The 24,200-nt window shown below is 48.2% G+C and overlaps 1 protein-coding gene across 2 annotated transcripts in view; it reads right to left on the bottom strand.

The window, feature by feature from the left end:
- Positions 1-24,200, bottom strand: part of LOC132583567 (dual specificity protein kinase CLK2-like) — a 116,696-nt gene that overhangs the window by 11,113 nt on the left and 81,383 nt on the right. For both annotated transcript variants that reach the window (XM_060255206.1, XM_060255199.1), the window contains 6 exons: positions 14,515-14,592; positions 10,618-10,749; positions 9,601-9,721; positions 9,374-9,502; positions 6,560-6,719; positions 1,946-2,047 (listed from right to left, as the gene is read on the bottom strand). In XM_060255206.1, the coding sequence (XP_060111189.1) occupies positions 1,946-2,047; positions 6,560-6,719; positions 9,374-9,502; positions 9,601-9,721; positions 10,618-10,749; positions 14,515-14,592 (722 nt within the window). The remainder of the gene's footprint in view (positions 1-1,945; positions 2,048-6,559; positions 6,720-9,373; positions 9,503-9,600; positions 9,722-10,617; positions 10,750-14,514; positions 14,593-24,200) is intronic.

Below are 24,200 nucleotides of genomic sequence, written 5' to 3'. Positions count from 1 at the left end.
ACAGAGGTGGAAGGGATCCCCAAGGTCATTTAGTCCAACCCCCTGCAAAATGCAGGGACTTCACAAATACCTCCTTACGTGGTCTTATATGCTACCACTCCTAGTCTACATAAATTCATTAAAAAAAACCCATAATGAATATATTTAAAGGTTAGAAAATATTGATACTGTAATCCAGGGGTTAGTGCAATCATGAATAAAAAGCTAAAGGTAGCCCTCTGTGCAAGCACTGAGTCATTACTGACCCATGGGGTGATGTTGCATCAGGACGTTTTCTTGGCAAACTTTTTTATGAGGTGGTTTGGCATTGCCTTCCCCCGTCATCTACACTTTACCCCCAGCAAGCTGGGTACTCATTTTACCGACCTCAGAAGGCTGAGTCAACCTTGAACCAGCTACCTGAACCCAGCTTCCGACAAGATTGAACTCAGGTTGTGAGCAGAGCCTTGGACTGCAGTACTGTAGGTTACCACTCTGCACCACGGGCCTCTGCAGTCATGAATACATGCACACAAATGCAAAGATGAATACATGCAGGCCTCAGATTCAGGGGGAGCTCACAGGAGCGCAACTCCTGAGCCTTTCTGAGTTCCTGCTCCTCCTTCTGAGAGTTCCACCTCCTTGTCCATTGAATAGTAGGTGCAGCTGCATAACAATCCCTGGATGAGCTCCACCACCTATTTTTCTACAAAATGACCCCTGAATACATGGAACAAAGGAACAGTGGATGTATGAATACATTTGGGACAATTAGCCATTCATCTGCAATGACAATAAGACTAAGAAAATCAATTACTGAACCACAAGACTGAAACAAGACCTTGTCAGGGATTTATACCTGACAGGTAGGTGCCATGGCGCCCAAGGGCACCATCTCGGGGACCCCTGTCTTAATAATAATAATAATAATAAACTTTTATTTATAAGTCTTAGGCTGTCAACTTTCAAGTCTGACAGCCCATTGCAAGCTTCCCGCTCAAGAGAAATTCTGGCACAGGGACATTCTGCAGGGGTGGCCAAACTTGCTTGAACGTCAGATGTTTGAGAGCTGCAAAGATGGAAGGGAGGGAGGGAAGGGAAGGAAAGAGGGAAGGAGGGAGGGAAGGAGGGAAGGAGGGAAGGAGGGAAGGAAGGAAGGAAGGAAGGAAGGAAGGAAGGAAGGAAGGAAGGAAGGAAGGAAGGAAGGAAGGAAGGAAGGAAGGAAGGAAGGAAGGAAGGAAGGAAGTGTCTGGCCTGGATCAGAGGGCTGAGAAGCACCTCTGGGTATGAGCTTGGTTAGAGATCTCTAACAAAGACTGAGCTGACAGAATCATAGCTGTTATGTTTAAGCAAACTTTAGCAGATATACAGCTGTATGAGATTTCCAAACTGAGAAGTAGAGTCTGTAAGCCTAACTATTAAAACTGGAGTGTAACTGTATGGGGATGTATAAGTGTTTTAACTGTGAGCAGCATAATGTGAGCTTGCTATCTACCTGTTTTGCTTTCTAAAACTATAGCTTAAGTGCACGGTCCTGAGAGAAAACTGGAGCACAATAAAGCTTATCTGTTGTTTCAAAAAGGTTTTCTGGATCTCATGTATTAGATCCTGAGAGCATGAGGTTGTTTTGGGGGACAATGGTAAGAGAAAGTGTTTATGAATTATATAAAAAGAAAATTCCCTTGAAGGAAGATGGGGAGGAAGGAAGAGGTGGAAAGAAAGTAACTTTAAATGCAATCTCCAAGCTGCCAGCTGGCTTCGCTTGCAGAAGTGATTTAAAGAGAGAAATGCCTTCTCCAAGTCAGCTAACGGGGCAGTGGGGGCCACGCAATATATGTGGAAGAACCACACGTGACTCCCGAGACAGTTTGGCCACCCCTGCTCCAATCCATCCAATGAAAGATCCTGTATTTAATGGCTGCTTTCCAGGCAAAGCTTCGCAGCACCAGATCCAGGAATCCCCTACCTGAATCCCCAGCCCGGGATGCCGATGCACTGAAGCACGTACACCACGTCCTGTGCAAAGAAGATGAAGAAGAAGACGAAGAAGTTGAAGGAACTGTCACTCCTGGAGAGGGAGAAGAGAACAGGATTGTTCAGCGATTCCACAAGATGTTGCTGCCATCAGTCAGTTGCGGCAAAAAACGAACCAGAACTCCGTGGCACCTTAGAAAGGACTACGTTTTGATTTCAATGTGGACTTCGGTGGACTACAGTCCACTTTGGTAGATGCATGAGTAGGGTTGCCAATCCCCAGGTGGATGATAGGAGGTATCTGTGTTCCAAAATTTTACTCACAAGACGTTTTTAAACCACTGGAGAGCCAGTCTGGTGTAGTGGTTAAGTGTGTGGACTCTTATCTGGGAGAACCAGGTTTGATTCCTCACTCCTCCACTTGCACCTGCTGGCATGGCCTTGGGTCCGCCATAGCTCTGGCAGAGGTTGTCCTTGAAAGGGCAGCTGCTGTGAGAGCCCTCTCCAGCCCCACCCACTTCATAGGGTGTCTGTTGTGGGGGAGGAAGGTAAAGGAGATTGTGAGCCCCTCTGAGACTCTTCGGAGTGGAGGGCGGGATACAAATCCAATATCTTCTTCTACCTCAAGGGTGTCTGTTGTGGGGGAGGAAGGTAAAGGAGATTGTGAGCCGCTCTGAAACTCTTCGGAGTGGAGGGCGGGATATAAATCCAATATCTTCATCCACCTCACAGGGTGTCTGTTGTGGGGGAGGAAGGGGAAGGAGATTGTGAGCCGCTCTGAGACTCTTCGGAGTGGAGGGCGGGATATAAATCCATACCTTCTTTTTCTTCTTTATTTTCAACCTTAATATTTGTTCAATCAATATTGCCTTATGAATTTTTTCATACTGTGAAAAAAAAATTCTTAAGGGAGTAAAACCCAAACTTCATACAAACATCACACAAAACAATATCATAAACTTAAAGAGAACACTGAAAAGTCCAGCAAAGCCAGAAAGCCTGTAACAAAGTCCTCGCTTGCTACCTAGTCCTGCCTACCTCGCAACATTGTTGGTGTTTTTGGAGAACACTGCTTCAGCTGTAATTACTACATTGCAACACTGTTGCTGAGGGAACTCTCTACATAGCAACATTAACAGATGAAACAAGAGGTCTATGTAGCAAGCAAGAACTTTGTTTTCTGGCTTCGCTGGACTTTTCAGTGTTCTCTTTACCTTTATGATATTGTTTTGCATAATGCTTGTATGAAGATTGGGTTTTACTCCCTTAAGGATTTTTTTTTCCACACTATGAAACTGTATGAAAAAAATGAACAAATATTAAGGTTGAAAATAAGTTATTGTGTTAAACAGAAGAAGTAGATGATATTGGATTTATATCCCGCCCTCCGCCCCAAAGAGTCTCAGAGCGGCTCACAATCTCCTTTACCTTCCTCCCCCACAACAGACACCCTGTGAGGTAGAAGATATTGGATTTATATCCCGCCCTCCACTCCGAAGAGTCTCAGAGAGGCTCACAATCTCCTTTCCCTTTCTCCCCACAACAGACACCCTGTGAGGTAGAAGAAGATATTGGATTTATATCCCGCCCTCCACTCCGAAGAGTCTCAGAGAGGCTCACAATCTCCTTTCCCTTTCTCCCCACAACAGACACCCTGTGAGGTAGAAGAAGATATTGGATTTATATCCCGCCCTCCACTTCGAAGAGTCTCAGAGCGGCTCACAATCTCCTTTCCCTTTCTCCCCCACAACAGACACCCTGTGAGGTAGAAGAAGATATTGGATTTATATTCCACCCTCCATTCCGAAGAGTCTCAGAGCGGCTCACAATCTCCTTTACCTTCCTCCCCCACAACAGACACCCTGTGAGGTAGAAGAAGATATTGGATTTATATCCCGCTCTACACTCCGAAGAGTCTCAGAGCGGCTCACAATCTCCTTTCCCTTTCTCCCCCACAACAGACACCCTGTGAGGTAGAAGAAGATATTGGATTTATATCCCACCCTCCACTCAGAAGAGTCTCAGAGCGGCTACCAATCTCCTTTACCCTTCTCCTCCACAACAGACACCCTGTGAGGTAGAAGAAGATATTGGATTTATATCCCGCCCTCCACTCCGAAGAGTCTGAGCAGCTCACAATCTCCTTTACCTTCCTCCCCCACAACAGACACCCTGTGAGGTAGAAGAAGATATTGGATTTATATCCCGCCCTCCACTCCAAAGAGTCTCAGAGCGGCTCACAATCTCCTTTCCCTTCCTCCCCCACAACAGACACCCTGTGAGGTGGGTGGAGCTGAGAGAACTCTCACAGCAGCTGCCCTTTCAAGGACAACCTCTGCCAGAGCTATGGCTCACCCAAGGCCATTCCAGAAGGTGCAAGTGGAGGAGTGGGGAATCAAACCCGGTTCTCCCAGATAAGAGTCCGCACTACTTAAAAACTACTTGTGAGTAAAATTTTGGAACACAGGTATCTCCAATTCACCAATCTTTCACTGTGTTCATCCCATGCGGTTGACATAATCCCCAGGTGGGGGCAGGGGATCCCCCGGTTTGGAGGCCCTCCCCCCATTTCAGGGTCAACAGAAAGTGTGAGGGGGGTAGGGAAATGTCTGCTGGGCACTCCATTATTCCCTATGGAGACCAATTCCCACAGGCTAAATGAAAAATTAATCCATAGGTATCTGGGGCTCTGGGGCTGTTTTTTGAGGTAGAGGCACCGCATTTGCAGCATAGCATCCAGTGCCTCTCCTCAAAACACTCTCCAAGTGTCAAAAATCCTATGAGCCCCAAACGATGGTGCCCCTATCCTTATTTCCAATGGAGGGATGTAAAAGGTGTGCGGTCCCTTTAAATGTGATGGCCAGAACTCCCTTTGGAGTTCAGTTATGCTTGTCACAACCTCGCTCCTGGCTCCACCCCCAATGTCCCCTGGTTCCACCCCCAATGTCCCCTGGCTCCACCCCCAATGTCTCCAGGCTCCACCCCCGAAGTCCCCAGATTTTTCTCGAATTGGACTTGGCAACCCTATGCCCGAGGTGGGCACACAGTAGGTAGACATACGTATGAGGTTATGTAAACATAATCGGGGTCAAAGGTGGCTATAAAATAAATGCACTACTGGAAATAGTGCCTTTTTCTAATTGATCGCATAGATGTTTAGGATAAAAATGAAATTAGTTTCCTGCCTCTTAGCTATTGCGGAAATTCCCATGGCACAAACAAATATAAAGAACGCTCAGTGCCCACTATAATTACGTGGCAGCATAAACTTTGGGAATATTTCCTTTACAATAAGATTACTAGCTGTTCATTCACGGCACATTTAGAAAGTTATCAGAAATCATTTCAAGCTCTCTGGTTCCCAGAAATAGAATAATAGATCCTTCCAACTAATGTGATTTTTTTAAAAAGCCTATCATGATGAATATGCCTATAATATGTAGATTATATTAGTAATAAACTCAGAATGATGCACGGTTGTATAGATGGTTATTAGTGTTTTCCTAATGTAGGTTTTTTACGAATCACAATAAAAAAAATTAATTAAAAAATCAGGGTCAAAGGGATGAACTGCAGTCAGGGTGGATGTAGTTAGGCAGAATTCAAATGCAATGAAGAAATAACATTGCAATCATCCACGAGGAAGGCAGTTGGCAACAATACAATGTCCTTGGTTCTGTGAGAGCCAAGGAATCCCAAGACTTAGAAGCAGAAGAGAAAAGGAAGAAGAAAAAGATGATGATGATATTGGATTTATACCCCGCCCTTCACGCTGAATCTCAGAATCTCAGAGCAGCACACAATCTCCTTTACCTTCCTTCCCCACAACAGACACTCTGTGAGGTAGGTGGGGCTGAGAGAGCTCTGACAGAAACTACCCTTTCAAGGACAACTCTGTGAGAGCATTGGCTGACCCAAGGCCATTCCAGCAGCCGCAAGTAGAAAAGTGGGGAATCAAACCCGGTTCACCCAGATAAGAGTCCACTCACTCAATTACTACACCAAACTTAGCTAAGTCCTTGGGGAAGGTTTTATTGAGTTTCTCTAAGATGTCTAATGTTAGTGGCTCCTGGCTGTAAACTCTGCCATTCTCAGTTTGGTGTAGTGGTTAAGTGTGTGGACTCTTATCTGGGAGAACCGGGTTTGATTCCCCACTCCTCCGCTTGCACCTGCTGGAATGGCCGTGGGTCAGCCAGAGCTCTGGCAGAGGTTGTCCTTGAAAGGGCAGCTGCTGGGAGAGCCCTCTCAGCACCACCCACCTCACAGGGTGTCTGTTGTGGGGGGAGAAAAGATAGGAGATTGTAAGCCGCTCTGAGTCTGATTCAGAGAGAAGGGCGGGGTATAAATCCGCAATTCTTCTTCTCCTTCACCTTCCCAGGATCACCAGGGATCACGGGGTACCCCAAAGGAGGCAAAGATGGACTCCCCGTAGCCTCCCCCAAAAGCCCCCTAAATGGAGTAAACAGGAACACAAGCTCTACCCTCCAGAGCTCTGCAGTGCTGTGCCCTCTTCACAGGAGTCCCGACCAGCCCACAACTCCGGAGACCCTCCAAGATGTGCCAGCCTCCCCACCACCACCCTGAACCCTCCTCCCAGCCACTGTACCTGAAGGCCTTGTACATGGGCCGATACCAGCACAAAAAGGAGCAGGGTGTGAAGATCAAGGCCCAGAGGATGGAGAGGCCGAAGCCGGAGCCGCCCCCGCTGTTGACGCAGAACCAGGCCAGGGAGGCCAGGAAGTTGAAGAAGAGGGTCACGATGCTGGCTGCGGGAAAGGGAGGACGTGGGTCAGTGGATCCTGAGGAGGCGGGGCCTGAGACCATGCCACAAAGGCTGACGGCGGGGGGGGCGGGATTAGAATCTCACGATACGAGAACTCATGGGCATTCGGTGAAATCGCTGAGCAGTTGGGTTAGAACGGATAAGAAGAAGTCCTTCTTCACCCAAAGGGTGATTAACACGTGGAATTTGCTGCCACAGGTGGCAGCTGCAAGCATAGCCAGTTTCAAGAGGGGATTGGATCAACATCTGGAGCAGAGGTCCATCAGTGGCTGTTAGCCACAGCGTATTGTTGGAACTCTCTGTCTGGGGCAGTGATGCTCTGTATTCTTGGTGCTTGCGGGGGGGGGGGGGGCAAAGTGGAAGGGCTTCTAGCCCCACTTGTGAACCTCCTGATGGCACTTGGTGTTTTGGGTTTTTTTGGCCACTGTGTGACAGAGTGTTGGACTAGATGGACCATTGGCCTGATCCAACATGGCTTATCTTACGTTCTTCAGCCTGTTTCACTCAGGAATCACCCTATAACTGTCAGCAAGTGTCAGTGACTGGGTAGCTTACAAGTTAAGCATGTAGATCATCTACTGTCCAAGTAGTGAGGTCATGAGATAAGGATCACGAGGCAGGCTGATGCAATACCTGGAAAGTCACTGTAGTCACAATGAGTCAGCATATTCACCTGATAGGTGGGCTGAACTATATAAGGAGCTGAGTGCTAGAGACTTTTCCTCTCTGTATTATTGATAGGGCTGGCGAAGCACTTTGAAGCTCTGTATGGTAATTATTATATATATGCTACACTTCTGTGAATATCTGTAAATACACTTATAGTTCTGAAAGAACTGGTATGGAAAGTCTCTCCTTGTCGGCGTGCTATTCTTATCAGCCTATTTGGCCAGTTCTCAGCTAACTCTCGCTATCCGTCAGGAAGTTCTCCCTAATCATGTAATCATAGAGTTGGAAGGGACCTCTGGGGTCATCTGGGAGGTGGTGGGCTCTCCTTCCTTGGAGGTTTTCAAACAGAGGCTAGATGGCCATCTGACAGCAATGCTGGTTCTGTGAATTTACCGTGTTTTTCGGACTATAAGACGCACTTCCCCCCCCCAAAAAAAAAAGTGGGGGGGAAAGTGTGTGCGTCTTATAGTCCGAAGGTACGTACCTTCGGGGGGGGGTGTGATCTGCTGCCTCTTCCTCCGATCCGGCGCTTCCCCGCGCCTGCCTGCCTGGCTCCATCTTCTTCAGGCAAGCGCTGGGATCGCTCCACGTGGCCCCAGCGCTTCGCAAGCGCCGGCTGCGGAGGGGGCAGCGTGCTTCCTACTTGCCTGTGTGCCTGCCTTCAGCTGTGATGTTTAAAGCAAGCGCTGGGATCGGAGGGGGGAGGGAGCTATCCCAGCGCTTGCTTTAAACATCACAGCTGAAGGCAGGCACACAGGCAAGTAGGAAGCACGCTGCCCCCTCCGCAGCCGGCGCTTGCGAAGCGCTGGGGCCACGTGGAGCGATCCCACGCTTGCCTGAAGAAGATGGAGCCAGGCAAGAAGGCGCGGGGGAAGCGCCGGATCGGAGGAAGAGGCAGCAGATCGCCCCCCAGGAGGAAGGTGCGTCCTATCCTCCGGAGCGCCTTATGGTGCGAAAAATACGGTAGGTTGATTCTGTGAGCTTAGATCATGACAGGGAGGGCGGGAAGGGTTGCATCAGGGCTTAGTTCTCATGGCCCTTTCTTATACGCCCAGGGAAATGCTAATCACCACTTTGGGGTCAGGAAGCAATTTTTCTCTAGGCCACTTTGGCCAGGGATCCTGGAGATCTTTTGCCACCTCTGGGCATGGAGCAAGGGTCACTGGGGTTGTGGCGAGGAGGTATTTGTGAATTTCCTGCATTGTGCGGGGGGTTGGACTTCACTAGATGACCCCTGAGGTCCCTTCCAACTCTATGATTCTACGATCAAGGTCTCTAGGTTCTCCAACTTCTGACGGGGAACAGCTCACAGGTCAAGATCTCTTGTCCCGCTACCATGAGACGTGGGGGACTGAACCGGGGGGCTTCATAAGAACATCAGAGAAGCCATGTTGGATCAGGCCAATGGCCCACCCTGTCCTTCACTCTGTGTCACACAGTGGCCAAAAAAACCCAAGTGCCAACAAGAGGTTCACCAGTGGGGCTAGAAGCCCTCCCACTGTTGCCCCCCTATTTCATGTAGTGGCCAAACAGTTCCTCTGGAGGGTCAACAACAGGGCAGAGAGGTCTAGGTCTCTCCCTCATAAGAATGTAAGAAGAACCCTGCCAGATAAGAACATAAGAGAAGCCATGTTGGATCAGGCCAATGGCCCATCCAGTCCAACACGCTGTGTCACACAGTGGCCAAACAATCCCAGGTGCCATCAGGAGATCCATCAATGGGGCCAGGACACTAGAAGCCCTCCCACTGAGCAACACCCCCCCAAGCACCAAGAATACAGAGCATCACTGGCCCAGACAGAGAGTTCCAACAATAAGCTGTGGTTAATAGACACTGATAGACCTCTGCTCCAGATGTTTATCCAATCCCCTCTTGAAGCTGTCTGCAAAGCAGACTGCAAAGCTGTCAGCTTCTGTATGCAAAGCAGGCCCTCCCCTCTCCACTGAACCGCAGCCCCAAACACTCACCCATCCAGAGGTAGTACATGGTGGTAACTGTTTTCTGGGACTCCATGGGAATCTCCACCGAAATATCCTGATAGAAACAGGGCTTCACAGGGCAGAAAGAGGGCAAGGGTGGCCAGTTGTTTTGTCTGGCTGCAAAGGTAAAAAACAAGAAAAGGAGAGCATGAGAAGCGCAAGTCCACTGCAACCAAAGGGTTTGGGAGGCTACTCACAGTCGGGGCGCCGCTTACCTGTTCCGCCGCTGATAGCAGCGTTCTGCAGCTCGCGTTCCCTCCGGTCCAGCTCTTCAGCTTTACGGTTCAATTCCTCCTGCCGTTTCAGCAGTTCGGCGGTGGCTGCCGCAGCTGACTCCTAGCAAGAAACAAAAGAACGTAAGAAAAGTCATGTTGTGTCAGGCCAGTGGCCCATCCAGTCCAACACTCTGTGTCACGCAGTGGCCAAAAAACCAGGCACCATCAGGAGGTCCACCAGTGCGGCCAGGACACTAGAAGCCCTCCCACTGTTGCCCACCCCCAAGCACCAAGAATACAGAGCATCACTGCCCCAGACAGAGAGTTCCAACATAAGAGAAACCATGTTGGATCAGGCCAATGGCCCATCCAGTCCAACACTCTGTGTCACGCAGTGGCCAAAAAAACCAGGTGCCATCAGGAGGTCCACCAGTGCGGCCAGGACGCTAGAAGCCCTCCCACTGTTGCCCACCCCCAAGCACCAAGAATACAGAGCATCACTGCCCCAGACAGAGAGTTCCAACATAAGAGAAGCCATGTTGGATCAGGCCAATGGCCCATCCAGTCCAACACTCTGTGTCACACAGTGGCCGTAAGAACATAAGAGAAGCCATGTTGGATCAGGCCAATTGCCCATCTAGTCCAACACTCTGTGTCACACAGTGGCCAAAAAAAACAGGCGCCATCAGGAGGTCCACCAGTGGGGCCAGGACACTAGAAGCCCTCCCACTGTTGCTCCTCCCAAGACCAAGAAGAGACTGGGGTGGGTGGGAAATTCAGTCTACCACAGGTTTCCTCTCCTCCTTTTAAGGGGGGGGGGGTCTCCCTGCCAGGACAGGGATTCTTTGAAAGAAGGACCTCCAGAAACCACGATGCTGCACCAATCCCTGAAATAACCTTTTTTGTGTGCAGAGTTTCACACAATCCTAAATAAGCGCCACAGAGAAGTCATTTCCTGTGCTCAAAAAGTTTGGGATGACATACATAGACACACAGACACAGGGGCTTTTGGGATACCTGAGTTCCGTAGGAGCCATAATTTCTGGGCTCTGTGGGGCTGGTCTTCTTGGGGGGTTTGCGCAGGAGGAGAGGAGGTGGCTGGGCTGGGGGGCCCGAGGGCTGGGGTTCATACGGAGGTGGGGCGCGCTGCTGTGGAAAGAGCATCAAAAACCTATCACATTTCTATCCCATTCCTTTCTCTAAGAAGACTGCAGATTTATACCCCACCCTTCTCTCTGAATCCGAGACTCAGAGTGGCTTATAATCTCTATATCTCCTCCCTCCACAACAGACACCCTGTGAGGTGGGTGGGGCTGAGAGAGCTCTCACAGCAGCTGCCCTTTCAAGGACAACCTCTGCCAGAGCTATGGCTGACCCAAGGACATTCCAGCAGGTGCAAGTGGAGGAGTGGGGAATCAAACCCAGTTCTCCCAGATAAGAGTCCACGCACTTAACCACTACACAAACTGGCTGTAAAGAGATCAGGCCCATGGTGCTCCAGTCCGTTTTATCCTCACGACAACCCTGTCAGGTGGTCTTCTGCTTTACAACTGAGCAGGGATTTGAACTGGAGACGAAGAAGAGATTGGATTTATATCCTGTCCTTCACTCAAGCTTCTCAGAGCAGCTTACAATCTCTTTCCTTTCCTCCACCCACAACAGACTGTGAGGTTGGTAAAGCAGCTGGGGCTGAGAGAGCCCTGAGAGAACTGCTCCTGAAAGAACAGCTCTGAGGGGAGAACTGGGACTAACCCAAGGTCACCCAACTGCTGCATGTGGAGGAGGAGCGGGGGAATCAAATTCGGTTCTCCACATTAGAGTCCACTGCTCTAATTCAGAATTCAGGCCCGTGGTTCCTCCCGGTCCCCATTTTATCCTCACAACAACCCGGTCAGGTGGTCTTCTGCTTTACAACTGAGCAGGGATTTGAACTTGGGTCTCCCGACTCTGTTCACACCACCCAGGCAGATGCTGATGCTTATGAAGAAAACCTGAATCCAAAAAGCGAGGGTCACAGAAATGTAATACCAATAAAATGAAAGAACATAATCTGTGGTAAGGCACTAACAGAGCCCCCGTGGTGCAGAGTGGTAAAGCTGCAGTACTGCAGTCCAAGCTCTGCTCACGACCTGAGTTCAATCCGGCGGAAGCTGGGTTCAGGTAGCCGGCTCAAGGTTGACTCCGCCTTCCATCCTTCTGAGGTCGGTAAAACAAGTACCCAGCTTGCTGGGGGGGGGAAGGGTAGATGACTGGGGAGGCAATGGCAAGGAAAAGGAAAGGGCCCCCTGAAATGTTCCACTCTAAGCTGCAGAGTCTTGTGAGCCACTGGTATTAAAGTTGTGAGCTACTGGCATTAAAGTTAGTGAGTTACTGCATAAATTATTGTGCTCTGGGGCCATTTTTTCCTGAGCTAAGACAAAAATGTGTGAGCTGGAGGCTAAAAAATCTGGTGAGCTAGCTCACACTAACTCAGCTTAGAGGGAACACTGGTCCCCTGAGCAAGCACCAGTCGTTTCCGACTCTGGGGTGACGTTGGCTGCTCACAACGTTTTCACGGCAGACTTTTTACGAGGCAGTTGGCACTGCCTTCCCCAGTCATCTATACTTTCCCCTCACCCCCGTAAAAAAGTCTGACGTGAAAACACTGTGATGCAACATCACCCCAGAGTTGGAAACGAACTGGTGGTTGCACACGGGGACTACCCTTCACCTTTTATAGACACTAACAATAAAGCAAATCATATCAAAAGGAGTAAAGTGAATTATATTATTCTATTGTGTGAACAAATACCATGAAACCAATCATGGAATCACAATGAATATGGGGAAATTCACCAGCCCCTACGCAATGCTCTCAAAACTCTCTCAAAACTCGCTGACAGTTCCAGCATCAGGGAAGTTAGGCTTCAGGTCAACGAGACCCAGGGCCTTTTCCATTGCTGCCCCTAGCTGGTGGAATGAGTTGCCAGAGGAAGTTGCCCTGTGAGAGCTTCCACAGTTGCCCTGTGAGAGCTTCCACAGTTCCGCAGGGCCTGTAAACGGCACTCTTCCACCATGCTTTCTTATAATGGTAACTTCTACAGCAACGGATTAAGCCCATAAACCAGAAATTTAAACATCACTCTGGATTTCTCACCACGCTATAGCAAACTGGGGGTCCCTTTGGAACATCTAATGCCGACCATCCAGTTATATTGCTACCACCAAAATTTTAATTGTTGTATGAAGTACTGTACTAGCACCTATTGATACGGATGTTTTGATACTTGTTTTTATGTTTTATCGCTGTTTTATCTTGTTTGTTCATTGTTTGACCCCCAACCTGTGAGCCGCCCTGAGCCTGCCTTTGGTGGGGAGGGCGGGAGATAAAATAAATAAATATAGGCTCCGTCTCTCAAACAGATAACAGAAGGGTTTGTAGAATCTTTCGGGCTCAAGTGCCGTGTTCTACTGGAGAAAGTTTTCCTTCCAGACGTTTCGTTCTCAGCTGCGGAGAACATCCTCAGTGGCGTTGCAGCCGGAGCAGGCGCTCTGACCTTCTTGGCTGCTGTGCATTGAAAACCTGAAATCTTTGAGATAACAGAAGCATTGCAAAGACGGCAGCAGAGACACAAACAGTCCGGAATCTTATGCTGAAAACAGTCTCTTGAGAAGACGACAAAAGTATTGCAGACCGCGGAGTCTTCAAAGAGCCGTGTACTGCGTAGGGGCTAATGTATTTCCCCATTTCCTTGTGATCCCATTATTGGTTTCATGGCACATATCTTTTAAGAATTTGTTCACACAACAATATAACTCATTTTAGTAGTTTCGACATGATTTGCTCTATAGTTTAGTGCAGGGGTGGCCAAACTGCGGCTCAGAGGCCACATGGGGCTCTTTCATACATACTGTGCGGCTCTCAAAGCCCCCACCAGCCCCATCAGCCGACCTGTAAAGGGGATTTCTCTCTTTAAATCACTACTCCAAGGCAAGCCAGCTGGTGGCTTGAAGAATGCTTTTAAAGTTGTTTTCTTTCCACCTCTCTCTCCTCCCCCCTCCCCCCATTTTATTTTCCTTCCTTCCTTCCACATTCATGTCATGTGGCTCTCAAACATCTGACATTTATTCTATGTGGCTCTTACATTAAACAAGTTTGGCCACCCCTGGTTTAGTGCCTATCCTATAGATTATTTTCTTTCATTCATTGGTATAAAACAACCTGGACAGCGAAAGAAAACCAATTACATCCCCCCAACCTTAAGAAACAGAAACCCACATTTAGGAGGCCCCCACCTCTCACATATACACAGAGCTTTGGAAGAACGCTACATCCATTCAGGTGTATGTTTTGCCCACTCATGTTTCTGGACCTCATGAAGAAGAAGAAGATATTGGATTTATATCCCGCCCTCCATTCCGAAGAGTCTCAGAGCGGTTCACAATCTCCTTTCCCTTCCTCCCCCACAACAGACACCCTGTGAGGTAGATGAAGATAGTGGATTTATATCCCGCCCTCCACTCCGAAGAGTCTCAGAGCGGCTCACAATCTCCTTTCCCTTCCTCCCTCACAACAGACACCCTGTGAGGTGGGTGGGGCTGGAGAGGGCTCTCACAGCAGCTGCCCTTTCAAGGACAACCTCTGCCAGGGCTATGGATGACCCAAGACTACGCTAGTGGACCCAAGGCCATGCAAGTGGAGGAGTGGGGAATTGAACCCGGTTCTCCCAGATAAGAGTCTGCTCACTTAGCCACTACACCAAACTGGCTCTCCAGATACCCATTTTGAAAACGGATATAAACAAATCAGAGAATATCTGCAGTACAGCCCACTTGATAACCAAGGAGTCCTGCACAACCTGAGCAGACATGAATGTTGGCCTATCCACCCGATGCGTCCTGGATCCCAACCCACCGGCTCTGCAACCCTCTTACCCCTGGGTTTTCGAAGGGGTTGTAGACGTCCAGGGTGGCGTACTCTGAGGTCGGTCTGTGCTGGATGATGGCAGGGTCCTAAGAACAAGAGGAAGGCATGTTGAGATGGCAGAAAGGGGAAACTCAGGAACGCCCATCCCAGTCCCCAATTCTGCAGAAAATCCAGAAAGCCAGACATAGTTAAGAACCCGTTATAAAGCCAACCAGGTGCCAAAGGCAAAAACTTCAGCTGCTTACAGAATCATAGAGTTGGAAGGGGCCATACAGTCCCACACCCACTGCTCAATGCAGGACCAGCCTAGAGCAGGGGTGTCAAACATGTGGCCCTAGGGCCAAATCAGACCCCTGGAGGGCTCCTATCAGGCCCCCGAGCAACTGACTGTCATCTGCTTCCTTCTCCCTCTCTCTTGCTTCCTTCCGCATAACAGCTTGCTTTGCAAGGCTTGCTCAATCGCACAGGAGCTACAGAGAAAAACCTCTATTTTCTCCATAGGCTGAGGTTCCTTCCCCTCCTGGTCTCCTGGGGAAGGAAGGAAAGAGCCAGAGCTTCCTTTGCGCAGCGCCCTAGATCCCATGAGAAAGATACAAAGAAAGCATCTTTAAGACCAATGAGCGCTAACGTTTTAAGCGTGTTTTAATTTTTTAAAAAATATATATTTGTGTTTTGTCTGTGTTCTTTATAAAGTTTATATCTCTGCTTCCTAATCTTAGATGGGTACACACATGGCTTGGCCCAACATGACTCGGCCCCAATCCAACATGGCCCGGCCCAACAAGGTCTCATTTATGTCAGATCCGGCCCGCATAACAAATGAGTTTGACACCCCTGGCCTAGAGAGCCAGTTTGGTGTAGTGGTTAAGTGTGCGGACTCTTATCTGGGAGAACCGGGTTTGATTCCCCACTCCTCCACTTGCACCTGCTGGAATGGCCTTGGGTCAGCCATAGCTCTGGCAGAGGTTGTCCTTGAAAGGGCAGCTGCTGTGAGAGCCCTCTCCAGCCCCACCCACCTCACAGGGTGTCTGTTGTGGGGGAGGAAGGGAAAGGAGATTGTGAGCCGCTCTGAGACTCTTCGGAGTGGAGGGCGGGATATAAATCCAGTATCTTCATCTACCTCACAGGGTGTCTGTTGTGGGGGAGGAAGGGAAAGGAGATTGTGAGCCGCTCTGAGACTCTTCGGAGTGGAGGGCGGGATATAAATCCAATATCTTCATCTACCTCACAGGGTGTCTGTTGTGGGGGAGGAAGGTAAAGGAGATTGTGAGCCGCTCTGAGGCTCTTCGGAGCGGAGGGCGGGATATAAATCCAGTATCTTCATCTACCTCACAGGGTGTCTGTTGTGGGGGAGGAAGGGAAAGGAGATTGTGAGCCGCTCTGAGACTCTTCGGAGTGGAGGGCAGGATATAAATCCAATATCTTCATCTACCTCACAGGGTGTCTGTTGTGGGGGAGGAAGGTAAAGGAGATTGTGAGCCGCTCTGAGACTCTTCGGAGTGGAGGGCGGGATATAAATCCAATATCTTCTTCTTCTTCTTCTAGAGCAACCCTGATTAGCGGTTGTCCAGCCACTGCTTCTTAAAGACTGAAAGTGAGGGGAAGCTCACCCCAGAACTTGATTCCACTGTTGAACACCTCTGACTGTAAAAAGGTCTTTCCTAATATCCAGCCAGGACTTTCCCGCCCTTAATTTTAACTCTTTCTCTGCTCCCTGCCCTCCTCTAAAGTGACAGCCCTTCAGATACTTCAAGAGAGCCGTCATGTCCCTCCTTTTCTCCAGACCGAACATTCCCAGGTCCTTCCTCACAGGGCTTGGTCTCTCTCAGGCAAAGTATATCTTCATCAAATGGCAGAGTTGGAAAGGGCCATAGAGGCCTTCTAGTCCCACCCCCTGCTCAATACAGGATCAGCCTGCAGCATCCCTGACAAGGGTTTGTCCAGCCACTGCTTAAAGTCTGCCAGGGAGGGGGAGCTCACCGCCTCCTGAGGGAGCCCATTCCATTGTTGAACTACTTTTACTTTCATCCAAGGAGCGCAAGAGCCCTCCCCTTTTCCATTCCGTCCTCACAACAACCTTGTGAGGCGGGTTAATCTGAGAAAGAAACAGAGAAACTGGCCCATGGCCACACGGAAAGTTCATGGCAGAGTGAGGATTTGAATCCGGGTCTCCTTGGTCTGACAGTCTAATCATTACGCAGCACTGGGTCTGCAAAGCCGGTCCTCCCAATCCCCCTCCCTTTGTCAGCAGCACAGTTGATGTGCAAGAGGTTGTGGAGTCAGCAAAGTTCACTGCGGATCAGTTTCCTGTTTTCAACAGCGGCCAGCCAGAAGTTTCCAGAAAAAACCACAAGCTGGACACTGAGCCAATAGCATTTCCCTTGTTATTTAATATTCAGGGAATCAGGGGGTATGCTAGACATGGAGGTATAAGTGGCAGGAGGAGGAGGAAGAAGAAGAATTGCAGATTTATACCCTGCCCTTCTCTCTGAATCAGAGACTCAGAGCGGCTTACAATCTCCCATATCTTCTCTCCCCACAACAGACACCCTGTGAGGCGGGTGGAGCTGAGAGGGCTCTCACAGCAGCTGCCCTTTCAAGGACAACTCTTACAAGAGTTATGGCTGACCCAAGGCCATTCCAGCAGCTGCAAGTGGAGGAGTGGGGAATCAAACCCAGTCCTCTCAGATAAGAGTCCACACACTTAACCACTACATCAAATCGGCTGCCCCAAAACTACATAATTCCCTGGCTTAGTTGGTCCCCCTCACTGTAGGTCGATCTGGAGGTAAGTGGAGACATGTCTTTTCTTGAGGGCCGTTTTGAAGGGGGTTAAATTCCGTGGTGTTTTGACCCTGAGAGGACAACCAGAACTCTGATTATGAACTGGATCCCACAAATCCATTCTGCAAATAGCATTTCCCCCCAAAGTAAGGAGCCTTTCCTGTTACCCAGAAAACGCTGCCATTTATGGAACAGACCCAGCATTACATTGTTTACAGCTGATTCATGTAGGGTTGCCAATCCCCAGGTGGGGGCAGGGGATCCCCCGGTTTGGAGGCCATTCCCCTGCTTCAGGGTCGTCAGAAAGTGGGGGGAGGGGAGGGAAATGCCCTCTTGGGGGGAGGGGAGGGAAATGCCCTCTTGCCCAGATTGCCCGAAGGTACGGGCTAGGGTGTCATCAGTATGCTGATGACACCCAGCTCTATCTATTGATGGATGGCCAGCCGACCTGCGTCCCGGAAAATCTAGACCGGGCACTATATGCCGTGGCTGAATGGCTCAGACTGAGCGGGCTGAAGCTTAATCCTGCGAAGACAGAGGTCCTTTGCTTGGGTCGCCGTGGTCCGGAAGGGGGAATCCCCCTACCAGCCTTTGACGGTGCGCCGCTGATAGCGGCGGACAGGGTCAGGAGCTTGGGGGTGCTGTTGGAGCCTTCCCTAAAGATGGAGGCTCAGATAGCAGCCGCTGCCAAGTCCGCGTTTTTTCATCTTAGGCGGGCAAGGCAGCTGGCCCCCTTTTTGGAGCGCGACGACCTAGCAACAGTGATCCACGCTACGGTCACCTCGAGGTTAGACTACTGTAATGCCCTCTACATGGGGCTGCCCCTGTCCCGAACTCGGAAATTGCAGCTGGTGCAGAATGCCGCGGCCCGGCTGTTATTAGGTCTCCCAAAGCGGGAACACATTCAGCCGGGTCTTCGGACCCTGCACTGGCTTCCAGTAATATACCGAGTCCGGTATAAGGTGCTGGTTATCACCTTTAAAGCCCTATATGGCTTGGGACCTGTCTACCTGAAGGACCGTCTTTCCCCGCACGTTCCCCAGAGAGTACTGAGGTCGGGAACACAAAATCTCCTTACTATCCCTGGGCCGAAGGAAGCCCGGTTGAAGTCCACCAGAGAAAGGGCTTTCTCTGTTATGGCCCCTACATGGTGGAATCAGCTGCCGGAAGAGGTGAGGGCCCTGCGGGACCTTGTTCAGTTCCGCAGGGCCTGTAAGACGACCCTCTTCCGGCTAGCCTATACTTAGCTTGAGAATTTTACTGTAACTTGCTGGATTCCTTTTATATATAGCTGAAATATTTATGTGTATTAATAACTAGGGTTTTATCTGTTTTATCTGTTTTATCTGTTTTAAATATGGATCCCTTTATATGTGTAATTTTGATGGATCTACTATTGGAAGCCGCCCTGAGCCACTTGTGGGAAGGGCGGGGTATAAATCTTAAATAAATAAATAAATAAAATAAAATGTCTCCCGGGAACTCTGTTATTCCCTATGGAGATTTATTCCCATAGAAAATAATGGAGAATTGATCCGCGGGTATCTGGGGCTCGGGGGGGGGGCTGTTTTTTGGGGTAGAGGGACCAAATTTTCAGTACAGCATCTAGTGCCTCTCCCCAAAATACCCACCAAGTTTCAAAAAGATTGGACCAGGGGGTCCAATTCTATGAGTCCCAAAAGAAGGTGCCCCTATCCTTCATTATTTCCTGTGGAAGGAAGGAATTGAAAAGGTGTGCCGTCCCTTTAAATGTGATGGCCAGAACTCCCTTTGGAGTTCAATTATGCTTGTCACAGCCTTGATCTTGGCTCCACCCCTAATGTCTCCTGGCTCCACCCCCAAAGTTCCCAGATATTTCTTAAATTGGACTTGGCAACCCTAGATTCATGCCTGTTTTATTGATGTACATCTTACAGATGGATCTTGTTGGGTTTTATGGGTAGGCTTTATGAAGGGGGGTGAGGTCTGTTAGTTCTCTGAGGCGGTTGCTTTTTTATCTTTTAATGTATTTGCCACCCATCTGGAGATGGGCTGGGTAAAATCACAGCAAAACAATTTACCTCATTTGGCTATCAAGGATAAAAACCTGGATGGAATTCTACCCTAGTCCATAAATTTGTCTGATTATTATTTTTTTAAAAAAACCAAACAAACAAACAAACATCTAAGCCAGTGGCTGCTGCCACTTTCTGTGGCAAGAAATTCCACAGACCCTGCACTGTGTGGTAACGTATTTTCTTTTGCCCTAAATCTAGAGCCAAATGCTTTTGTGGGACAACCCTGATTTCTAATGTCACAAGAAAGAGGGGTCTTTGCCTCTCTGTCTGTTCATCCCAATATAGATAGCTTAGCAAACCTGTACTTATCAGTTCTACCCCTCAACTAAAACAATTAAAAAAAATTGCTTCAGGATACAGTGGGACCCCCTGACACCCACCAAGAGTTTTTAGAAAATGGGAATCCTGCCCAGGCGGGCTTTTGATGGGCTGCGCAGAATACACTAACATCGTTTCAGTTGCAGCCAGCATCATAGTATTGGTTTTATTTTCCCTTTCTAACATTTTTAAAATTATTTCGCTTTTCCCCCTTTCACTGGCGCTTCTTCTGTATGTGCACCTCTGCTTGCTGCAGCGGCCATTTTGTAGCTGTGTCCAACACACTTTCTCTGAATACCAAAGGTGCCCACAGACTTCGAAACGTTAGGGACACCTGGGACAGAGTTTCTTACCTACATACCTAATATATCTTTATTCCACTCTTTTCTCCACAGAGCAAGTCAGGTGAGGGCTAGGGACACCTGGCTTCAAATCTTCCCCTCAGTCCTGAAGCTTTCTGGGTGGCTTTGGGCCAGTTACTCTCTCAGCTTGTCCTACCAGACAGAGTTGTTGTGAGGACAACAGAAAGCCATTCAGAAGATATTGGATTTATATCCCGCCCTCCACTCCGAATCTCTCCGGAGTCACAACCTCCTTTACCTTCCTCCCCCACAACAGACACCCTGTGAGGTGGGTGGGGCTGAGAGAGCTCTCTCAGAAGCTACCCTTTTCAAGGACAACTCAAGAGCTATGCCCCATGGCCATACCAGCAGCTGCAAGTGAAGGAGTGGGGAATCAAACCTGGTTCTCCCAGATGAGAGTCCACACACTTAACCACTACACCAAACTGGCTCTAACCACTACACCAAACCAGTCCACTTAACCACTACACCAAACTGGTTGTGAAGCTAAAACAGGGAGGGGAAAACCACGTAAAACACTCTGGGCTTCTCTCCTTCTAATGTTTTCATCTCCCTCTTCCTACAAGGATACTTTGCTTCAATTCTGCTTTTCAGGTTTCTGAATGCGACGCAATACTACTGCATTGTTTACTGACTGTTATGTCCATGGACCGTATCGATTCGCTCTGTGTAATCCATCTTCACTCCAAACAGGAAAGACTATAAATCATGTAAATAAAAGAAAGAGGGCATGAGCAGCCCTCTGTGACTGATACTGTGAGGCAGACTTCCTCACAGGATGATTCACTCCTAAGTAACACAGCTAATAGGAATCATTCGGCCCGGTTACTGAAGACTTTATTAAAATCATCTGACAGAATATAGAGACCGTTTAAACCTTATATCGGTAATGTCCAAAAGGACAGCTTTGTTAACATTTGCAACCAAACTAACTAGAGCAGCAAAATAGAAACAGGCTATTGTTCCTAATCTTACCCAATGGCACTCGAAACTCTGGCATCTTTATATTATGGATAAATTAACGGATATGACTTAAACAGATATAGAATTAGACAATTCTATTCTAGAATTCTAAAAAGAAACCGCAGAAATTGTAACCTCATTACAGTTATGGTAACTTTAAAAAAATTGTAACAATGGAAAATTCAGATATTCTTGGATATTGTATTGGTTATGATTAAATAAGCTCTCTATTAACTGTTGTTACGAGATATTCAGGTTAGTGCCATATAGCATTAGTATCACTCACATTACTACTTTTTCTTTGTCAATTTGAGACGTAGATTTGTATGACAACTCACTGAAAATGTCAAGACAGTGTGCGATTGCAATAAAAAAAGGCCAACGCCATGCTGGGAATTATTAGGAAGGGAACTGAAAACAAATCAGCCAGTATCATAATGCCCCTGTATAAATCGATGGTGCGGTCTCATTTGGAGTACTGTGTGCAGTTCTGGTCACCGCACCTCAAAAAGGATATTATAGCATTGGAAAAAGTGCAGAAAAGGGCAACTAGAATGATTAAAGGGCTGGAACACTTTCCCTATGAAGAAAGGTTGAAACGCTTGGGGCTCTTTAGCTTGGAGAAACGTTGACAGCGGGGTGACATGATAGAGGTTTACAAGATTATGCATGGGATGGAGAAGGTAGAGAAAGAAGTACCTTTCTCCCTTTCTCACAATACAAGAACTCGTGGGCATTCGATGAAATTTCTGAGCAGTCAGGTTAAAATGGATAGAAGGAAGTACTTCTTCACCCAAAGGGTGATTAACATGTGGAATTCACTGCCACAGGAGGTGGTGGCAGCTACAAGCATAGCCAGCTTCAAGAGGGGGTTAGATAAAAATATGGAGCAGAGGTCCATCAGTGGCTATTAGCCACAGGGTGTGTGTGTGTGTGCGTGTATATATATATATATATATATATATATATATATATATATATAGGCCCCTGTGTGACACAGAGTGTTGGACTGGATGGGCCATTGGCCTGATCCAACATGACTTCTCTTATGTTCTTATGACAACCACTTCAATATGCAGAAACCTGTCTGTAAACAAAGTTTTTATTTACCCTGTATTTATGCTGTTACCCTCTATTTATGCTTTATATTTGTATGTTACATTGGAAAACGTAATGAAATATGTTTCACAAAAAAAATTATCTGGCAGAATCAAACCGGAAGTCTACCTAATTCAGCATATCAAACACAGCTTGACTTCATCGGAAGCCCGTGAGCTTGGGTCCAATGCAAAGGCAACTCCCCCGATCTGCACTGACACCTAAGCATACGAAAGACCCACCTTCACCCCAAATCTCCCAGGGGAATTTACAACCACAGGATGCCAAGTCATAATTAAACACTAAGAACATAAGAGAAGCCATGTTGGATCAGGCCAATGGCTCATCCAGTACAACACTCTGTGTCACACATTGGCCAAAGAAACCAGGTGCCATCAGGAGGTCCACCAGTGGGGCCAGGACACTAGAAGCCCTCCCACTATTGCCCTCCCAAGCACCAAGAATACAGAGCATCACTGCCCCAGACAGAGAGTTCCATCTCTACCCTGTGGCCCATAGCCACTGATGGACCTCTGCTCCATACGTTGATCCAGTCCCCTCTTGAAGCTGTCTATGCTTGTAGCCGCTGCCACCTCCTTTGGCAGTGAATTCCACGTGTTAATCACCCTTTGGGTGAAGGACTTCCTTTTATCCCTTCTAACCCGACTGCTCAGCAATTTCATGGACTACCCACGAGTTCTTGTATTGTGAGAACGGAAGAAAGGTACTTCTTTCTCTACCTTCTCTATCCCAGCACTTCTGAGCATGCACAGAAAGCGAAGCTGGTACCCACAGCTCCTTCCTGCGTATTTGGAACTAGAAAAGCTACCAGCCAATCATTGAGGGAGATTTCCAAAGGTGGGGTTAAAACCTCTTTAGAGAAATGACACATCGATCCCCACCCAATGCAAACATTACCAAGGGCAGTTACTCATTGCCATAGGAGCGAAGGGACACTGATTTCAGGTCAAAAAGTTGACCTTCAGGATTGGAAATGGCTTGCAAAGCAGACACAGACACGCAGACCTGGAAGGGATCCCCCAAGAGTCATCTAGTCCAGCCCCCTCAGCAATACAGGAAAATCACAGTTCTATGCCCAGAGACAAGGCAAAAAGGTCAGGGAAAACCTTCGAGAAATACCTGCAGCCTGGAGAGGATTCATTTTAAATGGAAATGGAAGGGGCCAAATTACATTAAAGCGGTAATGACTGCGGCCTGCCAGCTTCTCTATACCCTGCTTAAATTGGGGATGATCTGTTCTTACGTATCATGGTTAGTAGGCTCATCTAGGCCTGATTCTTGACCACTTTATTAAAAACTACACCGCAGGATGAAGCCGAAAGCTCATCTGCTTTCCAAACATCGATAACCATTCCCAGAAAGATCTGGAAGGCTTGGTATAAGAGAAATCCAAATCCCCTTGTTTATCTCCTGGGAAGGGGAAGCAATGCACTACTGCAAAAGCAGAGTAAGAAAATGCCAACCAGCCTTAAACCCAGGGCAGGAATCAAAAGGCAGGTAAAGCTACCCCTCTCCCAGTGATATACCTCCAAAGGATTGGGGAGTGGGGCAAACTCAGGGAGAACTGAGGTAGGTTAGTTAGCAGGGTGGAGTCCAAACCAACCTGGATGCAATTTATTCCCAGGAAAGGTTAAGGACTGGAGTCACTGCCCTCAGGGATGGGCCAAAAATTAGGCAACTATTGTTCAGAAGAACAAAATTAGGTGAGGTGAAAGAAGCCAGGATTAATGGCGGAGACCAATCCGGCAAGGCAAGGCCCTCGTGATGAGAGAAGGGCTTAATTTGTAGAATCTGGACGGAAGAAGAAACTGGGAAAGCTTGAGGAAGCAGATGTCAACGAAGACACAGGAAGGAGATTTTTTAAATTATTTGCATTGATGGTTCACCTTTCTGAGTGAGACTCAAGGCAGAGGACACAATCGATTCAGTCAACAGGAGGGTACATCCGATAAGCAATATAACAGGACTAGGAACTGCAGAGATTTAAGAACATAAGAGAAGCCATGTTGGATCAGGCCAGTGGCCCATCCAGTCCAACACTCTGTGTCACACAGTGGCCATAAGAACATAAGAGAAGCCATGTTGGATCAG

Source organism: Heteronotia binoei, chromosome 1 (assembly GCF_032191835.1).
Source record: "Heteronotia binoei isolate CCM8104 ecotype False Entrance Well chromosome 1, APGP_CSIRO_Hbin_v1, whole genome shotgun sequence".
Classification (NCBI taxonomy): domain Eukaryota; kingdom Metazoa; phylum Chordata; class Lepidosauria; order Squamata; family Gekkonidae; genus Heteronotia; species Heteronotia binoei.
The sequence above is the reverse complement of the archived record's forward strand: the minus strand, read 5'-3'. Positions and strand labels throughout refer to the sequence as shown.